This window comes from Urocitellus parryii, chromosome X (assembly GCF_045843805.1).
Source record: "Urocitellus parryii isolate mUroPar1 chromosome X, mUroPar1.hap1, whole genome shotgun sequence".
In the NCBI taxonomy this organism is placed as follows: Eukaryota; Metazoa; Chordata; class Mammalia; order Rodentia; family Sciuridae; genus Urocitellus; species Urocitellus parryii.
This window is the reverse complement of record NC_135547.1, coordinates 105,875,795-105,901,572: the sequence shown is the minus strand read 5'-3', so window position 1 is coordinate 105,901,572 and position 25,778 is coordinate 105,875,795. Positions and strand designations below refer to the sequence as shown.

The window sequence follows — 25,778 nt, the reverse complement described above, 5'->3', positions numbered from 1 at the left end:
CTATAAAGGGGTAAAACAAAGGCTTAATTTAGGCTAATTATATTTAGTAATCTGAGTCTAAAGTTGAGAGAAATAGGGACAATAGAGTTTAAAGCTAAGCCATTTGTATTTTGTTTTGCATTGCTGGGGATAGAACCTACGGCCTCATTCATGCTGGGTAAGTGCTCAACCACTGAGCCATAACACCATCCCAAGCCATTATAAATAGAAGCAACTTTTTTTAAAGTTTCTTAGTTCTCAGAGCTGTCCTTATTGCCTTCTTTCATTCATTCATATAAACAATCCAATATATTGCTATCCAATAGATAGCTCCATTTCTGTGAGCTCTCTCTCTCTCTTATAAATTCCATTGTACTTAAGTTAAATGAAGGGTTTTTTCCTGCCTCTTATAACCAAAGTTTCCTAATGGTTATAGGTTAAAAGATTTTTATATATGAAATTGTACTCCAAAGAAGTACTGAAAAGAACATTTTAGACAAAATAAATCCATTTTGCTATAGAATTGCCTGGAAATGTAATTCAGGGAAGTTAAGTTAGGATCTTGAATGCCAGACTATAAATTTTGGATGTTACTCTCTGGTTTAGGGGTAATAAAATCAAATATCTTCAGGGGACATACAAGACACAGAAAATTATAAAGCTTTACAAGGTACTAGGCAAAGTTAAACTGATTGTGTTGACCAGTCCAAACCCTACCCTATTTCATTCCCTTTTAAAATTCCCTTCTGGCCAAAGAAAGCAACAGGTAAAACATATCCTTCAGATCTCTTGTCTCCAAGGACTACTGGTTTGAAAGCAAGGCTGTCAGTAGAGACCCAGTGAAGGTTCCAGTGGTGGGTAATGAAAAGCAGAAACTACTGCTTTTGTCACGTTGGGTAACAAAAGTAATGGTGATACTGACTTGTTAAATCTAAGGGAACTTTTAAAATGTGGTTATTAATTATTTTATGCACAATAGCACTAGTACCTAAAAAGAGCCTTCAAATCTATCGACAGGAATTATGTAGATATTTTTTAAATGAATTCCTGACCCAGGAAAATGATAGAGCAGAAGACAACAAGTTTGTGAATTTGGGGGGAGATTGTTGTGTGGTGTGGGTGACAGTACACAATATTAGGAAAGTATTAATCAATTTTAGAGCTACTTATTTTAAACAATTATAATAGTCATAATAATTAGTAAAATGTAAACATTGTGGGTTTTTTGAAGGATTTTATTTTTACTATAGCCAGTGAATCAAATAATTTTCAGGTAATCAGTAAAAGGCCAGCTAATATTTCTCCTGACCTCCTAGGCAACCCTGATACTTATATTCCCACCAACCCCCTAAACACACCACCTCATAATAAACAGAATGATATATCTTATTTGCATATGCCATCCTCCAATCCATTCCTAATAAACTGGGTGTTGTCTGCCCATTCGTGTTCTCAATTTTAATCTTAATACTATTCTCTATTCTCCATATACCTAAATAATGAAGTATAATATCTTAACCCTTGAGACAATGCCTATTGGATTTGGTAAAAGAAGATATACTAGAAGAATGGTAGATAATTGATTATTTTACTTTTTTTAAAGAGATAGAGATAGAGAGAGAGGGAGAGAGCGAGAGCGAGAGAGAGAGAGAGAGAGAGAGAGCGAGAGCAAGAGAGAGAGAGAGAGAGAGAGAGAGAGAGAGAGAGAGAGAATGAATTTTAATATTTATTTTTTAGTTTTTGGCGGACACAACATCTTTGTTTGTATGTGGTGCTGAGGATCGAACCCGGGCCGCATGCATGCCAGGCGAGCGTGCTACCGTTTGAGCCACATCCCCAGTCCCAAGATTATTTTACTTTTTTAATGTTCTAGAAAATGTAAGCTCATCTGTAGTTTCATAGAGCACATCAGTGGTTCCTCACGGATGAGGGAAGGGACAGGAGAGAATGACTACCAAGAGGAGATTTGTAAGGATAATGGACATATTCATTATCTTGATTTTGGTAATGGTTTCACTGGTCTATATGTATGTCCAAATGTATCAAAATTAATTTTCTAAATGTTCAGTTTATTGTATATCCCTATGTCTCAATAAAAAGTGAGTAGGGGGCTGAGATTGTGGCTCAGTGGCAGAGTGCCTACCTAGATTGTTTGAGGCACTGGTTCGATTCTCAGCACCATTTATTAATAAATAAAATAAAGGTCCATTGACATCTAAGAAAAATATTTTCAAAACAGTTAGTAGGTTTGTCAGAAAACCACCTAGCCTCATTATTAAGTATAAAAAAATTACTTAATATATGCCTCAACATGGATAAATGACTCCTATGATGTGAATCACTCAGTGTCCCAATTGCTGGGAGTGTTATCTATTAACAAATTGTTAACAAATTAACAAAAGCCTCTCTCAGGAATTTCTCTAAGTAGATTATAGCTTCCTCGCCCAAGATTAAAATACCTGGAAATGGTTAGTTGAGAGGCTTACATGTAGTGACTGATGGAACAGAGCTACAAATCTCTGTCCCCCCCTTGCCTTATGCAGAATTATCATGAATACCATCCCAACTCCACATGGGACCAGCTGAAGTCCCTCTTGTAACTGCATTACCAGTCAACTAGTCTCCCTGCCCTATGCTGTTCTCATTAAATGTCCCAGATATTGTCCTTAAGAGCACTCATCACTGAATCATCTGCATGCAAACCTGTGTCTCAGAGTCTGTTTCTTGAGGAACTCAATCTAAGATAACAATCTAATATATTGAAAAGATAAAGTACACAAAATAGAACTACAGTACCTGAAGTAATCTTCTAAATAACATGATAAAAGGTTTGTCAATGTTTGTAACTGTTTATATACAGTTTGGCACAGTCACTATTTGTTATAAATTGTTAATTTCTTCTTTACCTTTTGGCTGGGTTTCTGGGACAAACTATAGAACACAGGTCTTCATAAAGAAAACTCAACAGTTGGGTGAGATGGTGCATACCTGTAATCACAGCAACTCAGCAGGCTGAGGCAGGAGGATTTTAAATTCCAGGCCTGCCTCAACTTAGTGAGACCCTGTCTCAAAACTAAAAATTAAATAAAAAATAAAATGGACTGAGGATGTAACTCAGTGATAGAGCACTTCTGGTTTCAGTCCCTAGTACTACCAAAATAAAAGAATTCAACAAAGAGATGTATTGGAACTTGGCATGTGATATCAAAGAATCTTTTGTAAAATGTCAACTATTGGGGATAGTGCCTTGCTTTGTAAGAAATATGTTCATTAAATTTTTGTACACGAGGGAACAAACTTGTATCAATATGGCTAGATTTACCCACCATGAGAAAGTAATGTGAACAATTCAACAGAAATTATCTTTTACTGCTGTTAGCCAGGAAGGTAGAAAAATTTAGTCTCTTCCTTTTTACAATTTCTTAAAATGATACCATTAACATTTATACAATTAACTAGATGCTAACTTTGTGGGGGGTATCACATTTTACTAATTGAAGTTACCATGATAATTCCTTCTGCAGAATGAAGAGAGAACATTTTCCATGAAAACTTCACTTGATTTTAACTACCTTGAGTTATGGAACACATGTCTTAACTTAGAACAGAAAGAAAGAAAAGAAAAATGTCCTCAATAGGAAGTCCATCCAAGACTTTGAATGATAAGTGATACCTTCCATCTAAAGATAAACACATGAAAAAAGGATCAGTAAATACAACAATTCTTTCTTCCTGTCCAACCAACCTTAATCTATCCTTTAGGTGTAGATTTAAGAAAATCATTGCATATATTTTACAGTCAAAGGATAACATGTAAATGAAGTTAACTTCAAAACTATATTCCTATAATCCAAGAGAGAATATGCAAATTCTGCTCTTGGCTGAATGAAAAAAAAATGAAACCCATAAGCCTAAAGGTTTCTCTAATGTGGAAAAAATAATCTATAAATGTTGAAAGACAGTATAATCAGTATGTTTTACTTTGTTTATATTTTACATTTAAACAATATTTTTCCTTTGCCTATTTACCTTCAAACAACATTATCTTATTAATAAGAGTATTTGTAAGCTAAGTATATTAACTTCAGTCCACATATGGTATTTGATCTAAAGATTTGGACATCCTGGGTAGAAGTATCATCATGAATACCATTTAGAGAGCTTCTTCATGGAAAACATTTCATGTTTAATATACATTATAATTTTCACAGTTATTCCCTGTGAAGACTTTTTGACATATATCATTGATTAAAGCCATTTCTGTGAATAAGATTCCTTGAAGCAGAAGCATAAATATATTAGTATAATACTTATCAGGAATCTGATTTTATGGCCATTGATAAGACTGATAAGGAAAGTCTTCATAGAAAGTATAATTTTAGCATCTTTTAAAAATTGATGATATTTTCCAGCCAATAAGCAGTTGTATAATATTATAATTATAATTGTGACATTATTATAATAATAAATATTTGTATTTTTCATGATAGATGTAAGTGATCAATACCAAGGGAACTATCAATCAGTCCTTAGTAAGGCCATGGAAAACCTAAATATTCCCCTTTAGCTGTGCTGTAATTTATTTCCTGTTAAATACAAAATCCTTAAAAAAAATGGAAGTGGAAGTAATTCCAGTGCTTTTAAAACCAATTTACAATTCAATTTCCTTTGTGTCCTTTGAAACATTACCATTGTAAAAGTTCTAGCTTTCCTAATGCCCCAGATTGGAAACAGATATTCTCTCATTAAGAAATAAAACAAAGTAAATCAAGGCAAAACAAAACCTTTGTAAAATTTACAGTCCTCTTTCTTCTCAGTGAAGGAGGAATCTTCACTTAACTTCACTTACATAATTTTACTGTTACTCTAGCTTAAAATACTTCAAGCCTCACAGGCATTTCCCTTAATTTTTTTTTCTTTACACAACCCAAAAGATTTGTTCTTTTTTTCTTTTATCTAGTTGGATCTTCTCTATCTCTCACAATTGGTAATACTCTTCACCTTAATACTCATAAACCAAAAGATTTTTGTATGACAAAAAAATTTGGATAATGAGGTAAAATTAAGCACTGAGTAAAATTTTTCTTCAATTAATCTTTATTAAGAAATAACTTATTCTTGCCTTTTCTAGGAATATCCCCAGTATTGTATTATTGGTCTTCTTGGACTTTAATTTAAAATATTGGAATTAGTAGTGATGTCTAATTCAGACCATGCAAGAAGTTTTCTCATCTGAGCAAGTCACCGAAGAATCTAGGGATTCTGTGACCATCAAACATAATCATAATCTCAACTTTTACTTTTTTAAAAAAAATTTGGAGTTGTAGATGGACAGCATGCCTTTATTGTTTATATTTATGTGGTGCTGAGGATCGAACCCAGTGCCTCACATGTGCAAGACAAGTGCTCTGTCACTGAGCCACAACTGCAGCCTTTAACTTTTACTTTAAGTTGAAACCATAATGTCAATAACTTACAGGAGATTTGGAATTAACTTATCACAGAAACAGAATTTTCTTAAACAATCCTTTGAGAAATACCACCAAATAATTTCTTTACAGGAGAGAGGGAAATACAAAGTTAAGCCTTTTATGATATTCAAAAGTTTGCCTTAAACACTGAGCAGGATTATGTCTACGACCTTTAATTTTTCGTTCTACTTGTGTCACTAACTGGTATGAATCTCACTTTAAAAAGAACATGGCTAAATCTTTTTTATTGTAAATCAATCTCACTAATTCGAAGAGCTAGCCAAAGTTGAGTACATACAAATAATGAAGGTAAACATCAGTGAAAGATTGAGCAAAGAAGTCAGTAAGGAAGAACTGGAAAGAGACACACATGCATTAGAATGCAGAAATTTTGAATAAATCAGGATCCAGGGAACAGCAGGAGTCATAACAGAAAAAGAAAGAGCAGAAGAGTAAACAGCTGGGTTGGGAAGTGTTGTGGTCCTTCTTAGGGGAATCATGTTCAATTGCCACACATGTATTAGATCTCTTTGGAGCTTCACCTATTCTCTTTTGCCTTAGCTGATTGATGTCCAATAGCCACTAACTGCATGTCTTACTTGGTCTCTCAGGTTTGTCTGAAGCAGAAAACACAGTTTACAGCCATATGTAAGACATGCTGGAGGTGCTTGCAAAATGGAAAGTTAATTTTCTGACACTGTGAGTAGCTTTTAAAAATGATTAATATTGGAGTATAAACATCACAGTTCATGCTTCTTTTCTAAGGTATATCTGAGGCATGTGTTTTATGGTTTCTCAGACTTTCTCCATGAAACTAAGCTCTAGTTCCTCATAGTGGTCATTAGGTTGATAACATACTCTTTACAGATTGCATTCTCCTCCCTTTTTGTTCACAGCCACACTATTCTACCAGGGTAGAATCAATGCCTACATAAACTATTTGAACTCAAATCCTCATCTCTAGAATTACTTATGGAAAAACCCAAACCAAAATACTGTTAACCTAAGTATTTTTATTAGGAAAAATAAAATCAGTCCTTAAGCATTTTTGGTCTGAGCCTATGGATACAGTTCAGAAAAAAAAATACCTAAATAGACTGGAAAACCCATTCATACTTTCCAAAATTGAAGCACATATTTCTTTTGCAAAAGAAAATGAGTATAAAGGTATACATAAAGACAGTAGAAGGAGAGAGATTTCAGTGAATTATTATATATCAACTAATGTTAGGGATTAAATGATAGATCTTTAAAGTAATCAAATTGCTTAATGTGAATCATTAAATAAAATAATCTCCAAAGTAAATATCAAAATAGTTATAACCTGTTTGTAACCACTCACAAATGCCATCTTATTTGTTTTGTTTTTTACTTAATTTTAAGTCAGTAAAACATAAATTCAATGGGTCCTTTTCTCTTCATTAAATTCTGCAGATTTTTCTTTTAGTTGAAAGAGAAACATATCTTTTGGAGTTGTTTTCTTGGATTAGAAAAATCCTTTATTATGTGCATTTCAAAGCTACTTATTTACCACAGTTAGACAGAGACTCCTTCTTACTTTGTCATTGCAGCTGCTTGTTTTTAAACAAATTTTGCCAAGAGACATAAACCAGATGGCCTTCTTCAAGGGTATACTGTAAGCCATGATAGTCAGCTTATGGTAGTTTCAAGCATCAGACAGCTGGGTATGGAAAGTCATGATGCTATTCAGAAATCCAACATCCAGGGAGAATCTCAAGTTGATAAATAAAACTGTGACTTTATGTTTGTTTCAAAACTCAGTTTTTAAGGAAGCTTTAAATTTCTGTTTTATAATATTATAATTATTTTAGTAAAATAAGAATACCTCAAATATTAGAAAATTTGTAGAAAACGGATTCAGAATACATTTCCAAGTAGCATCAAAAATTATGGGATGGGCTTGTCCAGATAATTTTATGTGTTCCATCAAAAATGATTAACCAATAGTGTACTATTTTATTAGAGTAATGTAGTATTTTCAATTGTCATCCCCAATTGTATTGTATAGCAGTATTATTGTTCTACCCTTTGACATGACTTCATGGACAGTGTATTTCTGTGGCCCTGGACTTTGAATATGTCCTTTGATTTGCTTTGAACATTGGATGTGAAAGAAAGAGATGTATTCCAGTTACAAATATAGCTCTGACATATGTTCCAGTTACAAAAATACCTCCCATCATATGTTTCTACTTGCCTTTCTGAAACATTGGTAACTCTACCATGTTAAGAATATACTCCAAGTATCTACTGCCCTTCCAGCTTGGACTCTAGAATGAGACACATGGATGAGACTTACTGGGAAAATCTACAGTCCCAAAGACTGAGGCAGAGTTTAATTACAGTAGCCTAATAAACAGAGGGATGATTAGTGGGTTGCTATTATGGGTGTGTTTGTTACAGAGCATCATTGTAGCTATAGGTGATTAATACTGGCACACTATGGTAAGGACCCAATGGAAAGCTACCTTAAGTCATTCCTTAATTATTGAGAGTAAAGGAAAGAGATCAGAGACAATAATAAGTTTGGCATTTATATCCTAATCTGTGTGCTGCTAATTTATGAAAGGTACCCATAAAGATTATAAAATTATATCTCTCTTCAGTCTAGAATTCCTTCAAAACAAAAGGCACAAAATGACCATCCTTAGTTTCTAAGTACTAAGCTATAACTTGGCATATAAGGGAAATATAAAATAAAGGGAAGAAGGGAATAAGCTTAGGGTGAAAGAGGAAAGAAGAAGGGAAGGAAGAAAGGAAGAGAGGGAGGGAGGGAGGGAGGGAAGGAAGGAAGGAAGAATTCAAGAGAGTGAAAACAAATAAGAAATCACCATCTGAGGAAAAAAGATTAGTTTTATTTTATTCAAATGTAAAAACCACTAAAAAGGTAAGAATTTTTAAAATGTCCATCTAAACTATCATTTTTTAAATCAATATCTATCCATTCTAGGAAACCACAAAGATATTTTTAAACTTATTGTTTCAGGATGAAATCTCCAAAAAAAAAAAAAAAAAAAACACATCTTTAGCTAGTAATGGGCAGTCTTCCCTTGAGGAAACTGATGTTTTCAAGAGGAATTTGAGAGTTTTCATGGATAAACTAAAACTAATACAAAAATAATTCTGGTGAAAATTGCCTTACAGGCAAGAACTTGCAATTCTCACTGAGTAAACAGATGTTTTTAAACTGTTAGAACTTTGCAATTGCAACAAATCCCTACCCCAAAATAGTAGAATTTAAAATAAGCAAGAAAGGAAAAAATGTAAGCAAACCGACAACCTAATACTAGAAATTTATGTTGACTTTAGTGGCTAATGGCTATATTTTTCTTTATGAGAGACTTTTTATGTCTCTCAAATACTGTAATTAGAAGAATATATCATGGTCACAGATTATTTTATATATTGCTATGTAACAGCACCTAAAAGTCATAATACAACCTTATTATAGGAAGATGAAATTGAATATGAAATAATTTATCCTACATTAATATTTTGTTAAATAAACTATGGTGGAAATGGAGTTCTTGTTAATAAAATAGTTTTTCAAGAACTTATTTATTCCCAAACAGTAAAACTCCTTTTCTGTGGGCCTAGGGATTGACACAGGGCCTCATGCATGGCAGTCAACTGCTTCATCCCCAACCCTTGACTTATAACTTTTGAGTGAATAGTTTACCATTTAAATTTAAGTTCATCAATCAAAAAAAAACTTAACATGTACTGAATAGTTACCATATAATCATATTGTTTGACTTAGGGATGATAAAAGGTATGTGATATTGTTTCCATATGTTGGAACAAAAACTCTAAAAAATGGTAAAGAGTTGTATCCAGCTATGTAAGACACATAAATTCATTATAAGAAGGTTTACCAGCAATATATAAACAGAGAGTTCGAAGAATAGAGAATAGAATAATAGATTGAGACCAGAGGGGATTTCAAGTCATGATGCCTGCACTGATAACTAGGTCTTTCCTAAAGTAAAGTCAGGGGTCCTCATGCACTTTAAAAGATCCTTTACATTTGGCTTTACTAAGCATTTTATGTAATTACATTCCATTTCTTCTACTGATATTGAACACAAAAAAATGACATGAATTTTAAACAAATTTTTAAGAAATTGTAGTTTCAGAATTAGGAGTTTAAAAACAAATTATTTATATGTATCCCTGTTGTTGCTAACGATTCTGGAAGGGAGAACATAGACCTTGAGAATAAGAAATCCAATGTGGGATTTATTGGAAGCAGGATTTGGTGCAGCAGATAAGGGTTCATAACCTGAGTCAAAATATAAGATCTTAATACACTTCCTATATGAGCTTTGGAAAACTGTTTATTCTCTCTAAATGTAAATTTATTTATCTCTAAGATAATAAGGTTCTCCTGAGAATGAGATGATACATGTAAGACACTAAAGCCATATTTGGCACAGAAGTGTCAATAAAAAAGTAACTGTAGCATAAGTTGAGATCAGATATTGTAATAGCAGCACAGCCCACAACATTCAAGTTATGGAACCCATCTAGGTGACCATAAATACATGAATGGATAAAAAAATGTGGTATATATATACAATGGAGTTCTACTCGGCTACAAAGAAGAAACTGTGTCATTTGCTGGTAAATGGATGGAACTGGAGAATATAACACTGAGTGAAATAAGCTAGACTCAGACAGTCAAGGATCAAATGTTTTCTTTCATTTGTGGAAGCTAAAGAGAAAAAATAATAATAAAAATAAAAGTGAGAATAGTAGAGTAGAAATAAGGCACCAAAGAGGAGGAAGGAGGGGGAGGCAAAGGAGAATTAGGGAATAAATTTGACCAAATTATGACATGTGCTTATGAATACATCACAATGTATTACAAATACATATATAAACGTATAAATAAATAAATAAGTGGAAGACCAATTGAGTAGAGGAAGGGGAATTAGGAAGGAAGGGAGGAGGAGAGGGAACGGGATAGTACTGAGGAATAAAATGGAGAAAACTATGTTATATGTATTTATCAATTTATGTCTTAATAAAACCTACTATTATGTATAACTACAATGCACTAAAAATATAAAATATGAAGGTCTTTTATTTTATGCAAGTTTCATCTTACCTATCCAGAAAAATGTGAAGCCTAAAATTTTAGTACATGCTCATAATTTTAGCTTTAGGTTTACATACTTGTTTTTTAGTGGTTCTTTTGGGAGTTGAGAAACTAAACTTATTAACATTATGTAACTTGCATAACTTATGTTTCAACCACAGTAAACATAGTTCCTTAGCCCTGTATGTAAGAAATATATAACCTAGAAGAACTATGATACTGTAGTTTTTCCACATCTCTCCTTTCCTGAATAGTGTATTAGGTTTAAGTTGGACAAAAACTTGTAAATAAGAAAGTGTTTTGAGCATGTAAAGACAGAAAAGTGTGTGCATATAAAAATAATGAGAAACTTCTACTTTTATACTGGGATAATTCAAGAAGAGGAGAATCCTAGCTGAATCAGAATTCCTCATATTATGAAAGAAAGTGGGAAAAGGATTAATCCTATACATATCTATCCTTTTAACATTTTTATTAGGGCTGCTTAAAAAAGAAAACACATTTTTCTATGCATTTTTTGAAGACACGGTATTCTCTTTCATTACCCATTTTGCAATTTTCTCAAAAACAAAACAAATACCCATAAAACAGGTGCAGAACACCTATGGAATGATTACATTTCCTAGTCTCCTTTGCAGCTTAGGTGTGGTCATGTGACTGACTTCTGGCCAAGAAAGTAAAAAAAGAAATGCAATGTGGTATCCTTCAAGAAAATTTTCTAAAAGACAATTTCTATGTACCCTTTTCACTTTTTTCCTTACCTTCTTGCACCTTTTCATTGAAAGTGAATGTGGTGGAAGCTCCATCTTGCAACACATGGATAAGAATTCACCACATAAGGACAGTTGGACAGAAAGCAGGAATAAGCAGAGCCACTAAACCAGTCTTGACTTCATACTTCCAAGTGTCTTCAGGAGATGAAAATATGCTTCTGTCTGTTTTAATGCACTATTAACTTGAGCCTCTATTTCTCTCAGCAAATTCAAATTATAATTGATAAAGATTTTCTTGGAAAATTACATTTAGAAGAGTTTTGCTTTATAACAACATCTTCAAAAGCTCATCTGCTCCAGGAAGAATTTTAAAAGTGTGTATTTAGAGAAGGGACATTTGTGATAAGTAAAATCCAAGAAACACACTGCAAGTAAAGTCAAATATTGCAGTTATCTCCCAAATGAGGTTAGTCCTATTGATATAAAATCTGTTTTTATAAGTCTTTTTCTATTGACAATAATTAAAATATGAGTTTTTTAGATAATAAGCAAAATTGTTCCTTGTCCACTGAAGAAATAGAATGTCTGCAATGAAGAATGGAATTGTGTGTATAGAACTATCCTGGGAAACAAAAATGTTCAATAACTTTGAGAAAAAGATTCAGGATATTGATGTATAGCTAACTCTGAGATTATGAGAATTTTATTTCTAGTTAATTTCTTATCTGAAAAAAGTTTTAAACTAACCTCTGTGAACTGTAAAGATTTATAAGAATCTGAAAATGTTGAAAATGTAAGGTAAATGATCCTGTATAATATGGTGATTATTAAAGCAAATAATTCTGCAGCTCTTGAGTATCTAGCAATGGGAACATACAGAAGATAAGCTGATAGGCAGAAATTTCTATGGAATACATTTCAAAGTGCCCTTTCATAAATAAATCAGTCCTATCAATGTAGACCAAAATAGAAAAATAAATAACAAACAATATACTTAACTATGAAAAAAACTTGAAGATTAAGAATAAATTCTAGCATTCAGGTGGATTGGTAGTGTATCTGTTTACAAGAATGTTTCCTGCCAAATGTATTGTGGTGAGTTCTCTAGTACTTCCTTTACATATGTGAGCTAAATTTAAAAAATGCAGTGTATGAAATTTGTTAATAAATAATGACTCTCAAAAAGATCTTGAGACTGAAAATCTGAACAGAAGTCTTTGCTTTCATTTTGGTCTTAACAGTTCAAAGAAATGGGCATGAACAGAAATTTGCTTCTTCCTCAATCTATCACATTTATATTGCCTCCATGGCTCAATGCACTCACTTGGAGTAAAATAATGATTCTGAAAAGGTATATAAACAACTTTCTCATATTCTGGACATTTTTTTTTCTTATCCCTTATTTTTTAATTCTATGAAGCTCAGAAACTAACAGTAGAATTATGTATTGGCCCATACTTTGGCCTGGGGGGCTGAAGGGTGAAGATTTAATCTTGTGTGAAAATCTTCAGATATGACAGAGACTAATTCTAAGACTGTAGTGTTAACCTTTCCTGAGTTGGTGATGTGTGCTTATCATGTATCTTCTCAACTACATATGGCATTGTAAAAATTGAAGAGGCTGCTAATGCTACTATAGCAGAGTATCTCATTTAGAAACAAACAGTTCTGCAAAAGCTCCCAGATTATGCATCTGCCCCTCTAGCTTCCACTTTAGAAGATAGGATGTATGGAAATGACATGAGGATTAGGATGCTATCCTTCCAATCTGTCAGCAGTTTGAGGTTATTTACCTTACCTTAACATGAGAGAAAAATATTTATTGAATGTCTTAGTAGAAAAATTACAAATAAGATAGCAAATGTTTATAGGAGTTTGCATTAGGAGTGGGCTTGCAGAATTATATGCTCATTTCCTAGAGTCTGAATATAGAGATGATTTAGGCACTTTGTCTTCACATCAGATTTCTTTGGATTCTACTCCTGTTTTATATTCTTTTCTTTCTTTTGTCTCATTTTGTTTCCTGCAGTAAAAATGGCAGCTTGAGGGAGTGCTTCAGTGCTGTGGGCTTGGCATTACTGGGACAGAATAATGAAGAAATCTCTGGGAAACAATTTGCAGCTCTCCCACCTTCAATATCCTATTGGCTTGTGATACTGTGGTCCCAGAACGATGGTTACAAATTTGGAAAAAACATTCTCTAAAGCAGTAGTGCCCACATACTTATCTGAGAGTTGGAATTAGGCAATGATAGTATTCAGGGATCCAGGTGAAATTCAAATATAGAACAATGCAGTATGTTTTCCTAAGGCTTCTTTTTTTAATTTCTTATTTTTTATTCTCCTTGTACTTAAAAGCATATTTATTACCTTTAAAACTTACCAGCAAATTTCACTTCAGTGTTCAGGCAGAAAAGTATATACATTACAAGTGTGAAGTCTCATAAACTTTCTTAAAGGAAATACATCATTTTTGTTGCATATGGATTTCCAGTTTTTCCCAGCACCATTTGTTGAAGAGGCTATCTTTTCTCCAATGCATGTTTTTGTCACCTTTGTCTAATATAATTGTAATTTTGTGGGTTAGTCTCTGTGTCCTCTATTCTGTATCATTGGTCGATCAGTGTGTATTGGTGCCAATACCATGCTGTTTTTGTTACTATTGCTCTGTAGTATAGTTTAAGTTCTGGTATAATGATGCCACCTGCTTCATTCTTCCTGCTAAGGATTGTTTTAGCTATTCGGGGTCTCTTATTTTTCCAGATGAATTTCACGATTGCTTTTTCTATTTCTATGAGGAATGCCATTGGGATTTTGATCAGAATTGCATTAAATCTGTATAGTGCTTTTGGTAGTATAGTCATTTTGATAATATTAATTCTGTCTATCCAAGAGCAAGGTAGGTTTTTCTAACTTCTTAGGTCTTCTTTGGTTTCTTTCCTTAGGGTTCTGTAGTTTTCATTTTATAGATCTTTTACCTGTTTCAATAAGTTGATTCCCAAGTATCTTTTTTTTTGTTGAGGTTATTGTAAATGGGGTAGTTTTCCTCATTTCCTTCTCAGAGCTAGATGGCCTTCAGTGGATGAATGGATTTTAAAAATGTGGCATATATACACAATGGAATTTTACTCAGCAATAAAAGAGAATAAAATCATGCCATTTGCAGGTAAATGGCTGACATTGGAGAAGATAATGCTAAGTGAAGTTAGCTAATCCCAACAAAACAAATGCAAATGTTTTCTCAGATATAAGGAGGCTGACTCATAGTGGGGTAGGGTGGGGGAGCAGGGAAGAATAGATGAACTCTAGATAGGGCAGAGGGGTGGGAGGAAAAGGCATGGGAGCAGGGGATTAGCAAGGATGGTGGAATGTGATGAACATCACTATCCAAAGTACATGTATAAAGACATGAATTGGTGTCAACATACTTTATACACAACCAGAGATATGAAAAATTGTGCTGTATATGTGTAATAAGAATTGTAATGCATTCCACTATCATTTATTTTTTTAAAAAATCAATTAAACAAAGGAAACACATCAATATAACTAGCATCAAGACCAAGAAACAAAACATTACCCAGATCTTAGAAACCTGCTCTTGCATTTGATAATCATGATTTCTCAGAAAGGAAACCATAATCTGGCCTCTAACCCCTATCATGTATGCTTTTGGTTTTTAAATGGTTTTATACAATAAATATTCTTTTGTGCCTGACTTCTTTTATGTCACACTGTGTTCATATTTTTTTTATTTGCCAACATTTCATTTATTTTACAAAACATCATTGATAATAGAATTTGATTTTTAAGTGCTCTCATGCTGATTTCCCTATTAATGTTTTGGAGATTTTTTTGCTTCCTCTAGCAATTCAGTATCACAGGAATCAATACTCTTGGTCTCGTGTCTTTAGATCACATATAAAACTCAGAATCATACTGAATCTAACTACTTAAATGGATAGGAAAGCTACTCCAAAATATCTGGCTAAATGGAATTACAAGGAGAAATACAGATTTTAAAATAGCACTTTCTTGATGTTAGACCAGAACCATGTTGTTACACAATAATGCCATCTTATGGCTATTCATCAATTTGTACTCTAGGAATTACTTTCATTTTTATTATCTCATTTGAACTGTACTACACTCTTAGGCTTTAAGAAATAATTTTCTGAAAATGTGGCAGATTTATTAATATTTTGAGACATAGAAATATGGTATTAGATTGAAATTAAAGAAAAACAGGACAGTATCTGGCACTTAGTAGGTAGGCCCTTCTTGTTTTGGGAATAAGAAAAGGGCTTTGTTTCTCTAATACCAGATAGATCTTATGTTAATTCTTTATTTTCATATTTCCTGTAGGTAAATTTTATAAGAAGTGAGTATCTAGCAATTAGCCAATAAAAACAGAATTGATCAATAAGGTACATATTTATCTCCTATGTGTATACACACACACACACACACACACACACACATATATATATATTATATATGTGCGTGTGTGTGTATATATATATATATATATCCATAGATCATGATATTTGTGGATTTAATGTTGACTATGTTTACTATTTGTGAGCAACAAAAACACCTCTGGAAAGGAGTCACTTTTAACATTTTAATTATTTGTAACTTTGCTAAGATATGTGCTGTAATTCTATTTGCTGGAAGACAATTTTGGAAACAGTTTTCAAGATAATGAGTGAGCAGTCACAAATCAGTTTGGTTTTAATTCCTTCCTTGTCCTCACCTAAAGAGTAATGTCTGCTTTATTTTATGACATATAATAAAGGTGAGCTTTGCAATTATAACATTCACGAATTGGGTGATTGATAGTCTCAGAATTTATGACTTAGGAATGCTGAGAATCTAATGCATTTTCTCTTATTTGTAACTTTTTGTGAGTAAAATATGTGATCCTATTAGAATTAAATATTTTTGTGAGAAAAATGCAGATGTGCCATTTAGTATGTGCTTGGGCAAGTCACTTGACATCAAGTCACTTAACCTTGGTGTAATTTAGCTTTGTCCTCTGTAAAATAAAAAAAGGAAGGAAAAAATGCTAAGTTGTTTTCTGGCTATAAAAAGTTTAGATTATCAGATTATTGTTCAGCTAATATTAATGTATCTATCTTCTTCCACTATAAGAAGAAACTGCTTTACCAGTGTAGCAATATCAGTCTTATCCATGTGATTTGCCTTCATCAAAGAAATGTCAGTGGCCTTGACAGGAGTTGAGATTTTAGTGTTCATGGCAGGTTAGACTTGATTCATGCTCTGAGGATACATCATTAGAAGAGCATGCCACTGACCCTTTATCTTAGGCCCAGAGTAAAGACATACATATCAGATCTTAATTTAACATGAATTGTGGATCTTGAAGCAGAGCTTCCTAGCCAAACCCAGGCTGAGTCACCTAAATTAAAAGCAACCAAATGTTCAAAAACATCTGTTATTTTAAGTGTTAAAGTTTGGGGGTGATTTATATCATAGCATCATTGTGTTAATAGTGGGCTAATACAATATTATACATGGAACATATATGAAAAATTACTGATAGAACCCTTCTTACTGACTCAAATGAATTTTGATTTAAACTCAAGTTGGCTTATTTAAAATTCAGCAGATTTTTGTCAAAAACCCAACATGAAGGCTGTACTGGACTATGTCTATTTATGATAGCATAGCTTCTAAATCTGTCCCCAAACTTAAGAATCTACCATTGTATTGGTCTCAGTGAGACACAAGGTCCTGATTATCATTATAACACTTACCAATCCAAGTTATTCATTTTCCCTGTCCCTTGGAAATTAGAATCTAGTTCCATGATATAAGCCTATGTTACAACAGGAGTCTTCAATTTATGGTCCATCCACAAAATCTAGTCTGCCGACTATTTTGGTAAATAAAGATTTCTCAGAATAAGTGATGCTGATTCATTATGTATTGCCTATGGTTTCTTTCACCCTGCAGTAGCAGAAATGAAAAATTCTGAAAGAAACTACAGGGTCTATACAGACTAAAATATTTGTTAATTGGTACAGAAAATAAACAAACCTCTGCTTTATCAGGTTCTTTTGACAGAAACTTTAATTGTAAAGTGAGTAATTTAGAAATTTCTTGACAGTGACAGTAAGCAGGGCACTTTCAGTTGGAATGATTCACCTGTAATAGCAGTGGATCATGGCTATGACACCAATCTGTAATTCATATTTACCTTGTATCTTAGTGCTGGATATGGTACTGGATGTCTAGCCTTGTTTTAAACCTGACTAAGGCCTTCTCATCCATCCAATGAGACATTTGATATCCTTCTGTAACTATGTGCATTACATAGTTCTACCTAATGTAATCAGAGTTACTTTCTGTTATTTGTAGGACAAAATGTTGAATGGTCTGCACATTTTCATTTATTCCTGAGTCTGAGTAGAATGTTTTCATTCCACTCCCCAGGGATCTTATTCTTGCCTACTATCAGAGCTCATATACATCAACCCATTTTTACTGGCTGGTTGTTCATTTTCTCTCCAGGACTGGGAAGTTGCTCAAATCAGAAACTGAGTCTAATTCATTTCTCTGTGGTGATCAGGAAATTTTGAAAGAGTTTTCAAATAAATTAGTGTCCAAGATTTTCAATGCCATGATCATCATTTCCTCATCAAAATAGTCACTGTAACTGAATGATTACCAGGTATACGAAATCTACTCTGCCCTCTATATGTACTATGTCAACTAATCCTCATAATGATCCAGCCACATAGGTACTATTCAAATCCTATTTTACAGTGGAGGAGTTTGTAGAGCATAAGAATTGGGAACTTGCTTTAGAACCCATAGCAAAGCTGGGATTCTAAAACAGATCAGACTCTGGGGTTTCTGCTCCTAAGCAAATACTTAAAACAGTTTAATCTGAGACTAGAGTAGAAATCATGGAAAATGGAAAGGTTCATGACTAATTCCTAGAAAAGATCAACTGGAGTAAAATTAGAAGTCTCTTCTGGCTCTGGTTAAGGAAAAAGTGGATCTACTAGGTAAGAAGACACTCTTGTCTTTTGCTAGAAATTGGAAAGATCTCAGATATATGGTGAGATTTTAACTACTCTGAGGAAGTTCATTAGTGCTTGTGCTTCTTTTTAAGTCTGGGATTGAAGGTGAACTGGAAGGGAAATGTCTGTATGGTTCTGTGAAAAGTAAATGTCTGGTTCATTGGTCAAAGATGACTTATAAGTATAGGAGAAGCTTCACAAAGCACAAAGTATTCTCTTTTCTTTAGTGTGAGAATAGTAGGTACCTACAGAATTATAGTAATCACTGGCCACTCAAGAAACCCCAGAGGTACTTAGGGAATGGTGGATAGACAGGAATGCTGGGAGAAAAAGTGACTGAAGAGGATAAGAGAGAAACAAGCATGTTCTGACATTGTAATGAGTACTCCAAAAGAAGGTAATAAAACTGATCTCATTGGAGAAGCTTGCAAGAATCAATGGGGAATATTGAAATTATATTAGAGTGGTAAAGACTGTCTTTTCAGTGTATACACAGGATTTCTGAATTTCTATTCCTTCATTCAGCCTGATTCAGACATTCTAGAACCACATGTTTTCAATTTGAGATATATCTATTATGCCATCCAAGGGAGTAATATTCTCAGCTTTATGGAAGGATTTTGAATCCAGATATATGGGACATCTACTTTATATCCAGCACTATATTAGATATGAGTACATCACATAAAATAAAAAAAAATAACCATAGCCTTTAAATAGCTTGTGAAAAAGGCAAAAAGTAAACAAATTGCTAATTATATGGTAAAATGGTAGAAATAGGTCCTATCAAAGAATGTACTCTACAGGGTAGCCACCAAGTCTGAAAACATTTGCAAATACCAAGTGATTTATTGGTATTATATTTTACATTATATGGTAAAACAACATCTAAGTTTCCAGACATCATGATCCAACAATAGTCTTAGAATATTAAGATGAATATAATACCTTAGGTGAGACATGAAGGATAGGTAGGACAGAGAACATAGAACATTTTGGGGACCTATAAAATTTAAATGTTGCTAGAGCACAATTTTGGAAAGGTGTAAAACAGGAAGTGAATTATAAGCAGTGGTGCTGACCAGATGAACATGGGTCATGGGAAGGCCAAAAATGCCCTGTTAATGAGTCTGAAAATTTTTGTCAGAGAAATGATATGCGAGTATAAAAGTTCTTATATTTCAGAAAAATAACTCTGGATAAAACCCTTGGGAATAAACTATGAAAACTCAGTGGAGACAACTGAGATTTTAATGTTGGAAGTATCTGTTTTAGAGCCTAGAGTAGTAAACTAAGTAATAAAATGAAAGTAAGGATGGCTAGAAATGGACAGAGGTTAGAGATTCTAAAACTAATATTATTTTAAAAATGGTTTGATTTTCTCTGGGAGCAGAGAAAAACTTAGAAAACTAAATTCAGAGTACAAAACTTTGAAATAAATTGTTCTACACTGTTAGAGAACTTTATTTAAACCTCAAATTTTAAAAGAAAACAACATTTCATGTGATGCGAGGTCAAGGAATTTATATGAATGTTCCCTAAAGTAACTAAAAAGTAAAAAAGCTGAATATTTTAAGTAAGGTAAGTACTAAAATGATTTTAAATCAATTCAACAAATTCTCCATAGCAAAAAAAAAAGTAGACAAGGAGGAGATGTATATTTTATATTCTCCAATTTTTCATACTGCCTCAATTAAATGAACAAACCTACTTTGACATTACCTGAAATTTTAGAGGATGATGCAATGTTCCAACATGTTAATTTCTGTAAAGAATAACTTCTAGAATCAGTTCATTAGTATGAATTGTTCCTCATTATATGTTTTCATTCCACTTACCTTTTTCCAATGATAATGCTTCTAACTTGCTTTTCCTGTCATATTTCATGGAGGGCATTGAAATAAATCTAGAATTCCTTAATCATTCAATAAAATGGAAATGTTACCTACCCTTGTCGGTCCTTGTACATTCTGTTCACTTTTTCCCATTGGAAATCCAGCTGTGAGAGAGCTTCCTGTAGTTTTGCCCTTTCCACTGGCATGGCACTTTGTAATGCTGCTGTCTTCTTGTTGTGAATTATGTCAATTCGACCTGAGATTTGTTGCAGACTGTCCTTTATATTCTGTAATATTGAAATTTTAATACAAGTAAAAGATAAATCACCCTTCTATGGAAAAAAAGAAACATATATCTAGAAATAATGGACTGTCCTGCAACTCGTATTGACTTTTTAAAGTTATTAGCCTTTTGAAGTCCAAGGACTTCAACATGCATAAACCGAATAGGTAATTCATTGTCCTCATCCTGATATAGTTCATAACTCCCTATATCTTAAAAATGCCTTCATTTGGATTCTCTAACTCTAGCTTTACTGTGTTTTCTTCAACCTTCATGCCCACAGTTCTACCTCATTTTCTCTATCCTTTCTCCTTAATGGATCTCAATATTGGAAGGGTCTAGGTCAGTGTTCACACTTCTTTCCTTCTCTAGCCATATGCCATCCTAATTGTTCCTATGAGTTCAATATCCTCTAAAAGACAATGATGTTCAAACTTTTATTTCCATCTCAGACCTCTCCTGAATTCTAAACTAACAAACCCAAGTACTTTTTTATACTAGGATGTCCCATGAGCATCTCAGACTAAGTATGTCCCCAATAAAATTCTTACTTCCTCCCTTGGTAGAGGTCTTACAGAAATAAACATTGTTGCTTGCCTAGATTATTGCAACTATTATTGAAATGGTCCACTTTGTTACATTCCTGCCCCTCTTCCAGTCAATCCTCTACACAACAACAAAATATTGTTTTTATTGGTGCATTAAAATTATACATAATAGTGGGGTTCATTTGCATGTGCACATGACATAATTTTGTCAATTCTTTTAATACCTAAATTGGATCATAATACTCCTCAAAACCCTCCAATGTCTCATCAAACCCATTTTCTTTATCGTGGCCTATGAATTTCCATGAAACTTGGTTTTATGCCACCTACCTTTCCAACCTTATTTTTTCCTAGTATCCACATAGTTGACAATATTCCATCTCATAAGCCTCTGTGCATTCTTGAGTATGCTAAGCATACTCTTGCTTCAGGGTTTCAAAAGTTTCTGTTATCTCCACCAAATGCACTTTTCCCGAATAACATTTATATGACTTCTTTCTCATCTTAGAAGAAACATGTCTATCACTCTATTTTAAATATTAGCTCCCACCCTTCATATTTCCCTGTATTTTTTCATGTCCCTATGACTAATATTAAATTATATATCAAGAGATCTGTGTACACCACTAGATTAAACTCCACTAGGTGGGGAGGTTTCGTCTATTTTGTTCTCTGTTGGATTTCCAGAGTTCAAACAAACAACTGGCACATGATGAGTATCTAATGCTCCTCTGTTGAATAAATGAGTAAATTAATGTATCTCACAAATTAACTTCATAATTTCATCTATATTATATTTAAGGGGAAATCACAAACCACAAATTCATTTTGTAAAAATTAAAATCTTTAAAAATATTGATTCCCCAAATTTGCTTAAATAATACATACTTGGATAGTCTCTTTAGTATAAGTCTGGCTATTTTTTTGTCATTTGAATTGTTGTAGACAAGACTGTTGGATAAATATTTGCTTAGCTTTTACCATCTACAAGGAGGAATATAGGGAATGAAAGTAAAAATGGATGATGTTGTGCTCATTTGTAAGAAGTTTAAAATGGATTATATAGTGGTAATAAGGGAGGGTGTGGTTCAGAGAACTGAAGGAATAGAAAAAAATAGAGAAGCCTCAGCTAAATGAGAAAAAAAAATAATTTTGTTGTACCAACGATTGAACCGAGGACATTTAATGACTGAGCCACATCTCCAGCATTTTTAAATTTTAATTTTAACTTTACTTTGGAATAGGGTCTTGCTGAGGCTGGCTTAGAACTCTGATTCTCCTGCCTCAGATTCCCGAACCACTAGGATTAGATGTGTGTGCCACCTTGCCCAGCAAGAACAAAAACATGGGCTAAGCTGTACCAAATACTTTCTAGAAGTTCAGAAAAACAATGGATCATATACCATATCATATATCTTATTTGTTCACAGGCTGAAGAAAGGCTTCATGGAGAAGGTTCAATCTGGGGTAGTCATAACTGAGTAGTGGAAATGGGAAAAACATTATGGCTAATAGGTAACATATATGTAAGGACAGGTAACATGAGAAGATTTTGCTGACTTTTTAAAATGCAGAGGCTCAAGGAAAGACAAATCAAAAACAGACTACAGATGTTTAATAATGGGCTTTGGATCTCAAATTGAAAATTCTGCATGTAATTCAGAAGCCAATGAAGAGTGATGATTTAAAAAAAAAACATTGTCAAAAATTTTCAATATATACAAAAGTAGGAGGATAGTACACATAGCCCTAATGATGTTGTGCCAGATGCTATGACTCCGTTGATAATCTTGTTTCATTTATACATTCAACCACTCACCTCTTCAACTAGATTATTATGAAACAAACTGATATTTTATTTCATTCAAAAATACTTTAAAATGTTTTTTCCAATATGTAAAAATTCTTTTCAATAAATTTATACACAATAAGTATCATTATCATACATTCAAAAGTAATAAATCTGTTGATTTAATCAAATATCTAGTTGGGCCAGGAATGGTGGTACATACCCATAATCCCAGAGACTGAGGCGGGAGAATCACAAATTCAAAGCCAGCCTCAGCAACAGTGAGGCACTAAGCAACTCAGTGAAACTCTGTCTCTAAATAAAATACAAAATAGGGCTGGGGATGTGGTTCAGTGGTCAAGTGCTCCTCAGTTTAATCCTTGGTACTGCTTCCCCCCCCAAAAAAAAAAATCTATCTTGTTTTTACATTTCAGTTGAATTGGGAAAGAAGTTTAGGATGGAGACATGGCAGAATTTGGTGAGTGTGTGTTATATGAAAGGAGGTCTTGAATAAATCCCAGGTGTCTGTGACATCCAAATGAGGCTTATGTGTGTGCGAGTGATGATCATATTTAGAAATTGCTGATGCACCAAACTAAATTCCAATCAGCATTTGGCATCCAATTTGGGAAAGAAAAAATAAATGGCAACTTTGCTTGGGCCATACATATTTTGCAATTTGTACATAGTCTGGACTCTGACAAGTAAAGAACACTGGCAACTGGGCAAGGATGATTTAATGGCAAATGTACGTTAGAGTATAGTCTACTGCACTGTGCCAGAGAGCTTTAAAAACTTCTTTCTCCCATATCCCTTTGTTTACATTTCCACTTATATACCAAGTATAGTAAACCTAGATATTTCCCTCTCCTTGGAGTGGATTTGTTTGTATTCTAGAGCAAGGTGTCTGATTGTCTCTCTGTTTCCCCACAATAGATGTGCCAGCTGTTTTAAATAATCTCTGAGATGCATAATTTGGGGTCTTCTCTCCTATATTGCAAACCCTGATATAAAGCTGAAAGAGTATCAATAAAAGGAACATTCTTGCCTCCTTTCAGGTAAAATTCAGGACAACTTTAACCATGTATGAATTGGAAATTAGGCTAGAAAGAGAGGGCCTTATTGACCTCATGGCTTATCAGAAGATAGGCTCTGCAGAAAACTCCTCAGGTATGAGAGGGTAGCTATAGAGAGGTTGTGGGTAGATCTTAAAGGATTTTCTGTCTCATACAGAGACTTCGAGTCTATAGTATACATAAGGACTTGCCTTAGGCAAAAATTGAGTCATAGAAGCAGGTGAAGATATAGATCATGCCAATTATAAAAGGTAAAAGTCAATGCTCACATTGAGTGCTAAAAAACAGAAAACAGCTGTGTTTTCAGGTCTTGCTTATCTCCTCAGAAACAAGGCAGCTCAGAATATTTATGGGTGATATGAATTAACTTCAAACAGAGAAAGGTTTATGTATAATTTCAAGTTTACATACATCTTGTGATGGGAAGCCTTCATCATCATCATCATCATCATCATCATCATCATCACCATCATTATTTTTTTCAGCATCTCAACTTAACTCTTAGGTAAAAGCACTTATCTGACAGGTCAGATAAATGATAGTAGAAAGAGTAGATGTGGTAATGGAGAAATATCTTGTGAATTTATGCATCTGCAGAAATGCAGGTTAAAACTGTCTTCCAGTATTACATGTTTGTAATTATATGTGTTGTAATAGCATGAGAGATGGTCAAATTGCTCAAGGAAGGTTTTTAGAGTGGAAATGATAAGAATAAAGGTTGTCTAAGGAGGATCCTCTGTGAAAAGCAGGAGCAGAAAGGAATGAAAATGGCTAGATTGTCTTCAGACATAGGAGAACAAGAATAATTTACTATTTCAAAATCAAGAAAAGAAAGAATAGTAGAAAGGGAGAGAGCTGCCAACAAGTTAAATGCAGCTAGGACTAGGAATGAAAAGTCAATTTGGCAATTTAGTAGGTCACCAGTGATCTTATCAAGAGCAATTTCAAAATGCTGGATGTGGAAAATATAAATGTGGGCAGAGCAGATTGTCTTTAACTTCTTTCAATACAAGTAGAAAACAATTTATTACTACATTACTATTAAATGCATTTGACATCAAACACTTGTTTATTAAAGAAAATTTTTCTATTGATAAAAACAAAACTGATGATATAACCAAAAATTTGAAAAGATAGAGTGAATTTGCCATCTGTTATCAATGTTCTAAAAGTTACTGGACTTAAGTGTACCAATAATATTCTTTTTTTAAAACTTTATTTTTATTTTTATGTGGTGCTGAGGATCGAATCCACTGCCTCACACAAGCTAGGCAAGTGCTTTACCATTGAGGCACAACTCTAGCCCCCAATAATATTCTTTATCTTTATTCACCTGGTAAAATTTTACTACCATGTTTTCATATATTTGAGCCTAGAACTTTCAGCAGGTTTAGAGCTGTCCCACTACTTTTACTTGGTCAGGTGCCAGAAACATAAATCTGTGTGACTTCTTTGCTGCTTCTATTAACTCTTCTGACCTGAACAGCCTGATTTCATCAACACTTTTATTTGATTTAACTTCTCTTTTTAAAAATTAATTAATTAATTAATTTTAATTAGGTATGTATGACAGCAGAATGTATTTTGATTCACTATAAACAATTGCAGCACAATTTTTCATTTCTCTGGTTGTGCATGATGTAGTGTTGCACCGTATGTTCAGTCATTCATGTACCTAGGGTAATGATGTCCATCTCATTCCACCATATATCCTGAGCCCATGCCCCCTCCACTCCCCTGTCATGGACTTTATTTTTCCTTGACTACTAGTCCAGTGGCAAAGATCTATAACTCTCACAAGTCCTTTACTTGATACCAAGCAGACCACTGACTGAGTACTTAAATTCACATTGGGCAACCATGCAGTCACATCTGTGTGTATACTGGAAGCACGAATGTTTAAAATGCATA

The 25,778-nt window shown here is 33.5% G+C and overlaps 1 protein-coding gene across 3 annotated transcripts in view; it reads right to left on the bottom strand.

The window, feature by feature from the left end:
- The window catches only part of Dmd (dystrophin), a 2,014,880-nt gene that overhangs the window by 1,132,102 nt on the left and 857,000 nt on the right, over positions 1-25,778 (bottom strand). For all 3 annotated transcript variants that reach the window (XM_077794046.1, XM_077794047.1, XM_077794048.1), the window contains one exon: positions 20,286-20,458. In XM_077794046.1, the coding sequence (XP_077650172.1) occupies positions 20,286-20,458 (173 nt within the window). The remainder of the gene's footprint in view (positions 1-20,285; positions 20,459-25,778) is intronic.